Genomic DNA, 12,110 nt, shown 5'->3' with positions numbered 1-12,110 from the left:
TACCACTCTCTAGGTGAAGAATAACTTCCTTACGTTTGTACGGACTCTATTCCCTGCATTTATATATAATTAATTTATATTAATTAATTTTTAGTTTTATTTGTTAATCTGGTTGTAATAGGGTATTATGTATTAGAATTGTTAATTTTTATTTTTTTCTTCCCTATTTAAATGGAGTTCCAATATAAGTTTGATTGAGTTATATTGTAAACTGCTTTGATCCTTTTTTTGTCTGTATATAAAGATTTTAATAAACATTTTGGGTCCCTCTATCTCGCATCAGGTTGGTGGTAGCTGTGGAAGAGGCCTTCACGCACATCAAACGACTTCAGGAACAGGACCAGAAAAACCCCAGGGAGATCATGGACCCTCGGGAAGCGGCCCAGGCTATCTTTGCCTCCATGGCCAGGGCCATGCAGAAGTACCTCAGGACCACAAAGCAACAGCCGTACCACACCATGGAAAGTATTCTGCAACACCTGGAGTTCTGTATCACCCACGACATGACCCCCAAGGTAGAGTCCTGGGTTGCGGATCCGAGTATGGACTGGGTTTATCATGGGGTGAATTCTCTCAGAATAGCAAATTTGGGGGTAGTGGGGGAAGATGCTGCTGGAGTCATCTGCCAGTAGAACAGCAGTGCTGAGGAGCTCAATTTCTTTTTTTAGATTTATATATTTTTTAGCTAATACGTAGAAATAAAAGATAAAGATATATTGTAAACCGCTTGGATCCTTTGTTGGCTGGTATGTGGTATATAAAGTTTTTAATATCTAAACATAAAGCGATACCTTTTTTATTGGACTAAATCCAGTCTGTCTCCCAGTTTTCAAAGTGAAAATATGTGTGCATTTTTGTATTGAAGCTTTTCAGGAGTAGAAAGTACATGTGATCACTTGGCCTGGTTTTCATGCAAGTGGAACTTTTGCTGAAAAATTGCAATGCAGTTTATGAACATAACTTTCCTCCCTTGGTGTAAAACCAGAGATGGGCAATGAAGGTCCTCGAGGGCACAACCCAGTCAGGCTCTCAAGATTTCCACAATGAATATGCATGAGATTGATTTGCATACAATGGAAGCAAATTAATCTCATGCATATTCATTGTGGCAATCTTGAAAGCCCGACTGGGTGGTGGCCCTCAAGGACCCTGATACTGAACCTAAGGGAGGTTGATTTTTAGATAGCACGTTAGTGAAGGTAAAATGCTTTTGACCTTTGAATGTGCTTTGGAAGTGATTTTCCCATAGTTTTCTATGGTGTAAAGGTTTGGGATAGTCTCTGCTCATTGCAGTATGACTGTGATGCTATGAAGATGCCTCAATAGCCAATCATGTTGCATCTATCATCCATCGGCAGATGCCTTGCAACCATCTTGTAACTCATGTAACTGCCTTCTCTCTTTTCTCTCCCTCTGCAGGCTTTCCTTGAAAGATATTTGAGCCCCGGACCCACCATCCAGTATCACAAAGACCGCTGGCTGGCCAAGCAGTGGACACTGGTCAGTGAAGAGCCTGTGACCAATGGCTTGAAGGACGGTGTTGTTTTTGTCCTCAAGCGTCATGATTTCAGCTTAGTTGTCAGCACCAAGAAGATTCCTTTCTTCAAGCTTTCGGAGGAGTTTGTGGACCCAAAATCTCACAAATTTGTCATGAGGCTGCAGTCTGAGACATCAGTGTGAAATGTGGGACTCCTGCAGTGGGAGGGTATTGGTCGGCATGTCTCAAGACAGATCAAGGCTCTGTGTACAAGGCTCTGTGTCTGCCTATGTGTGTTCTCCTTCCCTGTTCTTTCTTTCTTGTTCTCTGATGTTTGACTTGTGTTGTCTATTTCCGTTCACTTTTCCCCTGCCACCTCTGGGAAATAGTCATGGCACTCAAGTCCTGTCAAATTGTTTGCTCCTTGATAATTAATACAAATGCATGTAGACTGCTGTTCCCTTCTTTCCCTCTTTCTTTGTCTCCATGTATTTCTTCTTTGTCTGACCCTCTCTCTCTTGACTTGAGAAGTGATTTTCTCTAATGTTTGTACGATACATCCTCCTAGACACATTTTAACATTCTTTCAGAGTTGTCCTCTAGTCATCTGGTCCCTGTTTAGAGGCCTTGATCACGCCTGCTGCTTCAGGGGTCAAACACAGAGCTGATTATCAAGGGCTAGCCTTTTCTTGGGCTTTTCTAATAACTTGGTTCATTTCCTTCAAGTACAACGGTGCTGAGGCTCTCAATGTGCCTCTCATTCCTATGCTTGGATGCTGAAGGACTCCTGGAATCATAAGTCAGTCTTGGATTATTATTTTCTTTTCCTTTTTTTTATACACGCTCATATGAGACAGGGCGTCTGAAGAAAGACAGCTGCCCTAGATGTGGTCAGCAAACTACAGCTTCAGTTTCAAGAGTCGTCATTGATTGCATAACCACTAAATGACTGGTCTGTCATTTGACCTGATCTCATTGTTTTTTTATTTTGCTTTTGTTTTAAATACTATCTTGTGCTTATATATAACAGGACAGGGACTTTCTGGCACCTTGTGACCTGCTCTCTTCAGAATGTGGGATTGGGCCGTGGATTGTACCACCCTAGGCCTTGAGTGTCATTTGTCTCAGTATTGCCCGGTACTGGTACATCCTCACCTGAAACAGACCTGAAAAGGTGTTTAGGAAGCTGAGAGAGTTTCTGACACAGAGGAGAAAATCTGACCATCCTAAAAGTTCCTTTTTCTATTGGGAGGTTTAAATTTTATGGGCCCAGTATTCATTCCACTGCAATCAGTGTTTTTAGTTTTAGTTTTTAAAGCAGTTTGGATATTCTGCGTTGTCTTAAGTCTTGGCGCCAACAGCGAGTGTCCAGGTCAACTGAAGTAGCTTCATTTTACCCAGCTAGCAGGCTGTAGATTGTTGATAGTCGGGTAGATTTTGGCTGTGCCCTGGCAATGGCCAAACGGCGCTGTGGCGGTCAGAGGAGATGTTTAGCAACACTGCGCAATTAGGTGCTGCTGAATATGCTCTCACAGCCATCTCAGAATAATTTAACCAAATAGGAACCCCTCCTTCCGAGTTAAACCCTTTGCAATTTCAGGCCCTGAGGATTTTTTTAATATCCATATAGATACACAGATATTAGTGTATCTATATATGTGTGTGTGTACTTTGAGACACACAAACACACTTTACATGTATTATGTTGTTTGCACACAAGGGGTTATGGTATCCAGGGGACATGGTTCTTACTGGTTAGAGTGTGCCAAACTGTACCGGAAACTGAACAGCATAAGTGCTGGGGGGGGCGGGGCAGTGGGTAGATGACGGTGGCTCGTTCTTGCCATATCATCAGCCTTCACTGACATACTGGCCTTTCATGTTGTTACAATGCCAGAATAGTAGAAATGTGTTTTAAGGTTTCCAGCAGCCGGCTCTGTGTAGTGCATTTTTTTGTTTGGGGGGGGGGGGGATTTTTCACTCTGCCGTTTATTCACAGACAGGCTGCTCATTTTTTAACCCCCCCCAACCTTTTTACTACTGGGTAGACTTTTATTTTCCAACATTTGCAGCATTCATTGGCAACTTCACACCTACACAGTTCTCTTACAAATATTTCTTGATACAACCTACCCTTGATGGTAACAAAACTTGACTTACAACAAGTTGTATTCCCGTCTCTCTCTCTCCCATCAAAGCGAGTTTCAAATTGCATTGTTTTAGGTTACAAAGGAGTTTTCCATAACAGAATTTGTTTGATGTACACCACACTGATGATGTAACAAAGAGTGGTATATAAATACAAATAAACCATAAACATATTTGCACAGTGACTAGGCAGCTCCATGGACCTGCAGAGTACAAGCTGGTTGTGCCCAGTTGGATCTGTGAACTTTTTGATTTTCTTATGGAGCTGGTGGCATAAACGGGGTTGGCTTGTCCCTAATATTCTCCCTCCACGGTCCCATCTCCCTGATGACATGGGAGATACTGGGTAATTAGCAGCAAGCTTGTTTTAGACAGAAAAATAGTCACACTAGTATTTCAAAGGGCAGTAAGAGAACTCTTCTCCCAGATTGTCTTTAAAAGATGATGTCATAGTCTCGCTATCCCTGCAGCAACTATGATGTCATCACTAGGCGCTCTGCTGCCATCTTCCTTCTCAGCAAATGGAATAGTCTCTTATTAAATACCTCAGTAATTCACAAGGATTTGCTAGTGGCAGTGTCACACTTTTGGGGGTACATTCTTTCTGTGTAAGCGTCATAGCTTTTGGGGTACTAGCGAAGTGATCTTACTGCCATCTCTTAACATCACTGTGATTTTCTATCATTCTTTTTTAAGGCACTAAAAACTCTCTTAAGAAAACTTTTTCATGTATGTATGAAAAACAAGAAATGTTTATTTATTGCCCTTAATGTCAAAACTGTGGTTTTCTTTTTTATATTTGTAAATTTTTAACATTTCATGCTGTTTTATAAGAGGTTTACAGTTGTAAGTAGGGTCATAATGTAGTAGGAACATGGGGAGGGGAGGGGTGGGGGAAGAGGGGAAAATGAGTATAGTCAGGAATGATGCTCTCTTTCCAGGGTTGGCCAGCAAGCTCCATGTCATAAGGCAGAGGCCCCTGATTCCAGTCCTCGAGGGCCACAAACCAGTCTATATTATTCAGGATTTCCACAATTAATATGCATGAGATGTATTTGCATGTGCTGCTTCCACTGCATTCGTTTAATGCCTCATATATATATTTATTGCTGACATCCTGGAAATTGGACCTGCATTTGGCATTCAAGGGCTGAGTTTGGGGACCCTTTATAGCAGTGTTTCTCAACTCGGTTCTGGAGTACCTCCTTTGCCAGTCAGGTTTTCAGGATATCCCCAATGAATGCAATTTGCATTTAATGGAGGCAGTGTATGCAAATCAAGTTTGTGCATATTCATTGGAGATATCCTGAAAACCTGACTGGCAAGGGGTTATTCCAGGACCGAGTTGAGAAACACTGCTTTATAATAAGGGACAGGCTGAACCTGTCCCAGTTTTACTTGGTTGTTCTGAGACAGGACATGTTGGCAATCTTGTCTTTACCCCTTAAATCTCTCCTTTTGATCTTTGGGCTGTTGTTGGCATTGTGGCCCACAGCATTTGCTTCCTTCCAAAGTCCCTCCTGCTCTCTGTTTCCAACTTTACTGTTCTAAGCTACGAAAATCTTCCCACTTCATACCAATCCTTGGTTCATTTGTCTTAAAGAGCCTTCTCTTCATCTGGCCCAGACACGTCCTTCATTTTGGCCTGGTCAGTTCTTTCCAGCTTGAATTATATCAGCTTGCCTGGAGCAATGGAACTTTGTTTTACTCCACCAATTTCCATGATGGCTGGTTCTCCACGTAACGCATGTTTTTATTTTTTTTTTTAATATTTTTTTTGTCTATATCTTGAAAAACATTTTGTCCTTTGTCATTCATTGGGACAAAAAAATTAAATAAATTCTCCACAAGTACTATTTATTGGGAGTAGAGGTTGAAAAGCCAGATGAAACTTCAAAGCTTGGAGCCAGCTCATGTATACCGGTAAACCATCTTGAAAGACATGAAATTTTGAAGTAAGTTTTCTTTTTAGAACATTTGTTCCATTTTCGTTCATCTGATTAGGTTGGGAGCTATCAAAAATCTGTATCCCGTGTTTAATTATTTAACTGATAAATAAATAAAACATGTTGGAAAATTGGAGTTGGCAGAATTGGCATGTTTTCTGCCAAGTTTCTCATTGTTAGGGTATGGAATGAGGGTTTGGAAGAGGGTGTCACAAAAATCTCGTGACTCACTTTTGAAAAGGGTGGGCTGAATCCAATTTGAGCTCAATCCAGTATGGCCACTGCAGAACTACCAAGGACTACATTTAAGGAAATTGCCGAAAAGCAACTTCCAGTAGGACAACATGATGGAGAAGGGCCTAGAAATGTTTCAAAGTCTGAAAATTATGAAATCCCTACCTGTAGAGTTCCATCTTTATTTATATGTTTTGAGTCTACCATTGTTAGGCCTTCCTTTGTTTTCTGTATCTTCTACTCTTTCCCTTGTTTTCTTGTTTTCCTAACAGAAGTACTAGATCAATCATTGGGCTTCATTAAACACCAATATTCCCCAGTTCCATTAAGATTGCATGGTGTAGTGTTACATACCGCATGTCTTAGAAGAAGATAGCATCCAAATAGTTCTGGCCTTTTGTACTGAAAATCACAATCATTCAGATCATGACCCTTGGACAGGTGGCATAGTTGTTCAGATTAGCTTCTTATGAAAAGTGTCTGAGTCTGCTGAAGATACTTTTCCTGCAGTCCTAACTTGTGCTGATTTAAAAAAAAAAAAAAAAAAAGGCATAGGGAAGGCAATTTTCAGTTCTGTACTCCATTGCAATTTGTTCAGAAGAAGGACTCAGATATTCTGCTCGAAGACTGAAATTGGATTTATAGAGATGGGTGTCAAGAAGATTGGGATTATTTTTTAAAAATAAAGTTGCTGCCTAGGTCTGGAGATGGACAGACAGACTGAGAATTTTATAAATAAATAAGCATTTATTGATTTGGGCTGATATTTTGTAGAGGGTAGGGCAGTAAAGGGCTTTTACAAAAATTAATTTTTTTAACTGTAAAAATAATTGCATTTTCTCAGTACAGAAGATTTTATACTGTCCTATGTGCTTCTTTCTCCTTTTGCAAGATTTCTTGCCTGGCTTAAGTTGAGCAGTTACTCTTGCCTTCTCTGCAGTTGGCTCGTAATGTTGACCACATGTGGAGAAAGGTGCATTTATGATCACAAAGGCTCTTCCTGCACATCACATCTTATAGACAGGAAACTCCATGTTGGTCCCTTGAGAAGCATCACAAAGCTTCACTTGAAAGTATTGAGTCCAATGCCTTTCCCCATGACTTCAAAGATTGTCCTCGATTTCTACACACCACAAATTCCCTTCAGAGTAGCATCTGGCAGACTGTCACCTCTCACTTCATCTTCTCCTTCTGGTCCTCTCACTTTTGAGCATCTTTGCTGATATTGGGTTCAGAATTTAGTTTGGGGGAGGGAAAGGTCCTAAGAGTATGATCATTGGTGTGTGTGGAGGGTGGAAGAATAGGGACAGATGTTGATCTCCAGTTGAGCAAAATTGTAATGTAGAATTTTTCTACTTTCTTAAGTTTTTCAGATTTTTTTTATTTTCTACAGAATGGAGGAATTTTGTGCATGCCTGTAGACACTTCTACAATGTAAAATTGAAATTTTCTTTGTAATATATATATAAATATATACATACATTTGTTTTTACTGTTTGCAGTGAGCATTAAAAGGTTAGAATTTTTCTTTTTTTTATAAATATAGAAAACTAAATCCGTCCAAATTTTTAATTTTTTTTAAAAATATGAAATAAAAGACATTTGAATTTTATAAACTGTCTTTATTTTTCTTGGGACAGAAATGAACTATGAACCAACCACTGAAGGAGAGTGTTGATCCTTTTATTTGTTTATTTGGGTATGAGTTCTGCTTACTCCTCCAGAACCACTTGTGTACGATATATACTGCAGGATATGATGGGTCTGCTACTTCCAAACACCATATGCTTATGCAATCCACCTGATGTAATCTAGTCCAGCAACTGTTAACTGGTCGATAATTTCCAGTGAAGGGGGAACCTTTAATCTCCTAGTGGAAGGGGGAGATATCCCACAATTCTTTTTGTGATATCATCGTTTAAAATATAAAATTCAGAGGATGAGATATTTAAAGGGATTTAAATGGGCAGAAGAGGCTTCTGCTTGCTTAACCTCTGCTCAGCAAGGTTGTCCCTAGTAGGGCTGGTTTTAGACATGCTGGGACCCAGGGCAGAAATTAAGGAGGGGGACCTGATCCCTTCTCCTCTTTGCACCCTCTCCCTGCCATTAATACCATACACAAAACAAATTTAAATGACTTCTTCACACACAAAACACAGATCGACCTTTACCAAATACAGAACAAGAGACCACAAATAGAAATTGAACTGGGAACCCCAAGAAATTAAACTCATCAAGTATTACAGTACTGGAGAAATAAAATCAGATATGCACTTTCTTTCTGTACTGAACACACAAGGCCCAGGTCCACCAAAATTTAGCCACCACCCTTACTCTGGATGGTGGAGATCCCAAAACCCTGCGAGTTGAAGACCACCTCCTCCAGTCTGGCAGCCAGAAATCTCCCAAATCTGCAGCTAGCAGCAGTGTCTCTGAGCTGCCACCAGCTACAGGGCTTGAATTCTGGCTGCCGGACTAGAGGAAAAGATTTTCAGCTGGCAGGGCTTTGGGAAATCCATCAACTTAGGTACAGGCAGTCCCCGAGTTACAGATGCCTGACTTGTCTGACTCGTACTTAAGAACGTGGTTGATTTCACTGAGCAGTATTTCCTGCACTGCTACACTTCTCCTGTAGCAGATTCAGGAATGATGCATGGCCACATTAACAGTGTGTGGTTGTACATGCTGTACCTTAGAGGGAACACCAGTAGGGACAGTTGGCCCTTTTATCAGCTGGGAGCAGAGGTAAGCAGCAAGAAATTTAAAATCTATAACTTCTGAGTTACATACAAATCCGACTTAAGAACAGCTTTAAAAACATGACTCATTCTTAACCCAGGGACTGCCTGTATTTATATTTTGGGAAGGAGACATGGTTGGAAGAAAATTTAGTGCCCACCCACTTTGGGTTCAGGGCCACTGCCCATCCTCACTCCCCCATCAGTTGTCTGGTAAGCCATTGGACACAATACAAAAATCTGTGATGCACATATCCCAAAGCTAACATATTCCACCAGTGGCATATCTAGCATATGTGACACCCAGGGATGATCATTTTTTTAACATCCCCTCCTCTCTATAAAGAGCATGATTTTTGGTAATAATCCTCAAGTCGCACATGAGTGTACCAAGGAAAAGGCAGCACCTTGTACACTGCAGCGAGCACTAGAACATCAATACATCCAATGTAAAACAAACCCAAGCCAGATTAGAACAGATCAATCCTTCACAATCAATGCTAACAGAAAAAACATGTATTTTGTACACAAAGAACACAGAAACACCCTCGCTCAATGTGGAATAAGTAATCACAAACTAAAAATAGAAATATGTAGATAAAAGTTAAACTGATACACCAAGAAGCCAGACTCTGCATACATTGCAACACCACAGAAACAGTGATGCAGCATGTCCCCTAATATTGTACAAAATATAAAGACAGCAGATGTATATTTGAGAAAAGAGAAATAACAAATCACATTACAAATTAAAAAATAAAACAAAAAAAAGGAAAATAAGATAATACCATTTTATTGGACTAATACATTTTTCAATTAGCTTTTAGAGGTCAAAATCTCTTTCCTCAGGTCAGTAAAGTATACTGCTGTTATAGTATCTGGTTCTGACTTGAACAAGGGGGATTTGGGTTCTGAAAGCTAGTCAAAAGTGCATTAAAATTAGTCCAATAAAAGGATCACCTTATTCCGTTTCTGTTTATAAACGTTTATCAAAACAGCTACAATAGTACTTTAAACTAAAGCAAAAAAATACAAACAAATAAATATAATTTTTTTTCTACCTTTTGTTGTTTGTTTCTGCTTTCCTCATCTCGTCATTCTCTTCCTTTCATCAACTGCCCTCTCTCTGCCTCTTCTGTATGGCATCTGCTCTCTTACTATGCCCCTTCCAGAAACTGTCTACCTTCTCCTCCAACAGTGGTCTGGCATTCATCTTCTTTCCTCCACTCCCCCCATGGAATCTCTGTCTCCTTCCCTCCCTCCTCCCCCCCCCCCTAACTGGTCTGGCATCCATCTTCTTCCCTCCAAACCTCCCATGGTCTGGCATTTCTATCTCCGTCCCCTACCTATGGTTTTTAGTGTCTCTCTTCTCCTTTCCTCCCCTCAGATTTGGTATCTCTGTCTCCTTCCCCTTATCCCTCTTTCCTTTCATTTTCTTCCCTGGTCTTCCTTCTCAATTTATTTTCTGCCTCTGTCTAGATTAAATTCTTTCTTACTATCCAGTCCTCAATTTCCCTCTTTTCACTGTGTCTACCTACAACTTGCCACCCTTTCCTTCACCTCCTCCAGTATTTCACTAACTATCCACTTCCCCTCACCCAGCATGTTGCTTTTTTTCTTTATCCACTCCTGCCATCCAATACATGCCCTCTTTCTCCACTTCCATTCAGCATTTGCTCTCCCCTCCCCACTGACATCCAATGTCTGCCCTCTTCTCTCTTTCCCTTTACTTCATTTCCACCATCTGCCCCATCTCCTTCCACCCCAATTCCATCCAGTATCCTGCCCCTCCTCCTGCCACCCCAATTCCATGGAGTATTCTGCTCCCTCTCTCTTCCTCCACCCCAATTCCATGGAGTATCCTGCCCCTCCTTCTCCCTCACCCCAATTCCATCGAGTATTCTGCTCTCTCTCTCCACCCCAATTCCATTGCATATCCTGCCACCCCAATTCCATTGAGTATTCTGCCCCCTCTCTGTCTCTCCATTCCAATTCCATTGAGTATCCTGCCCCTCCTCCTCCCGCCACCCCAATTCCATTAAGTAATCTGCCCCTCTCTCCACCCCAATTCCATCGAGTAGCCTGCCCCCTCTCTGTCCCTCCATCCCAATTCCATCGAGTCTCCTGTCCCTCCCTCTTTCTCCCTCCACCCCAATTCCATTGAGTATTTTGCCCCCTCTCTCCACCCCAATTCCATCGAGTATTCTGCCCCCCTCTGTCCCTCCACCCTAATTCCATCGAGTATCCTGCCCCTCCTCCTCCCGCCACCCCAATTCCATTAAGTATTCTGCCCCTTCTCTCCACCCCAATTCCATTGAGTATTCTGCCCCCCCTCTGTCCCTCCACCCTAATTCCATCGAGTATCCTGCCTCTCCTCCTCCCGCCACCCCAATTCCATTAAGTATTCTTCCCCCTCTCTCCACCCCAATTCCATTAAGTATTCTGCCCCCTCTCTGTCCCTCCATCCCAATTCCATCGAGTATCCTGTCCCTCCCTCTTCATCCCACCACCCCAATTCCATCGAGTCTCCTGCCCCTCCTCCTCCTCCCACCACCCCAATTCCATTGAGTATTCTGCCCCCTCCACCCCAATTCCATCGAGTATCCTGCCCCCTCTTTCTTCCTCCACCCCAATTCCATTGAGTATTCTGCCCCCTCTGTCCCTCCATCCCAATTCCATCGAGTATCCTGTCCCTCCCTCTTCATCCCACCACCCCAATTCCATCGAGTCTCCTGCCCCTCCTCCTCCTCCCATCACCCCAATTCCATTGAGTATTCTGCCCCCTCCACCCCAATTCCATCGAGTATCCTGCCCCCTCTGTCCTTCCATCCCAATTCCATCGAGTCTCCTGCCCCCTCTTTCTTCCTCCACCCCAATTCCATCGAGTCTCCTGCCCCTCCTCCTCCTCCCACCACCCCAATTCCATTGAGTATTCTGCCCCCTCCACCCCAATTCCATCGAGTTTCCTGCCCCCTCTGTCCTTCCATCCCAATTCCATCGAGTCTCCTGCCCCCTCTTTCTTCCTCCACCCCAATTCCATCGAGTATCCTGCCCCCTCTTTCTTCCTCCACCCCAATTCCATCGAGTATCCTGCCCCCTCTTTCTTCCTCCACCCCAATTCCATCGAGTATCCTGCCCCCTCTTTCTTCCTCCACCCCAATTCCATCGAGTCTCCTGCCCCCTCTTTCTTCCTCCACCCCAATTCCATCGAGTCTCCTGCCCCTCCTCCTCCTCCCACCACCCCAATTCCATTGAGTATTCTGCCCCCTCCACCCCAATTCCATCGAGTTTCCTGCCCCCTCTGTCCTTCCATCCCAATTCCATCGAGTCTCCTGCCCCCTCTTTCTTCCTCCACCCCAATTCCATCGAGTCTCCTGCCCCCTCTTTCTTCCTCCATCCCAATTCCATCGAGTCTCCTGCCCCCTCTGTCCTTCCACCCCAATTCCATCGAGTATCCTGCCCCCTCTTTCTTCCTCCACCCCAATTCCATCGAGTCTCCTGCCCCCTCACCACTGCTTTCCCACACGCAGCTGATGGGACATAATAAAGCTCCAGCGCTCTCTCCTC

The 12,110-nt window shown here is 42.8% G+C and overlaps 1 protein-coding gene across 1 annotated transcript in view; it reads left to right on the top strand.

Moving 5' to 3' along the window:
* Window positions 1-6,931, top strand: part of VANGL2 (VANGL planar cell polarity protein 2) — a 55,255-nt gene extending 48,324 nt beyond the window's left edge. The window contains exons 8-9 of the mRNA XM_033925055.1: window positions 284-515; window positions 1,420-6,931. Coding sequence (XP_033780946.1) covers window positions 284-515; window positions 1,420-1,680 — 493 coding nt within the window. The 3' untranslated portion in view covers window positions 1,681-6,931. The remainder of the gene's footprint in view (window positions 1-283; window positions 516-1,419) is intronic.
* Window positions 6,932-12,110: the final 5,179 nt, after the last annotated feature.

Source organism: Geotrypetes seraphini, chromosome 16 (genome assembly GCF_902459505.1).
Source record: "Geotrypetes seraphini chromosome 16, aGeoSer1.1, whole genome shotgun sequence".
Lineage (NCBI taxonomy): Eukaryota > Metazoa > Chordata > Amphibia > Gymnophiona > Dermophiidae > Geotrypetes > Geotrypetes seraphini.
Note: the sequence above shows the minus strand (reverse complement) of the source record. Positions and strands in the feature narration are given on the sequence as shown.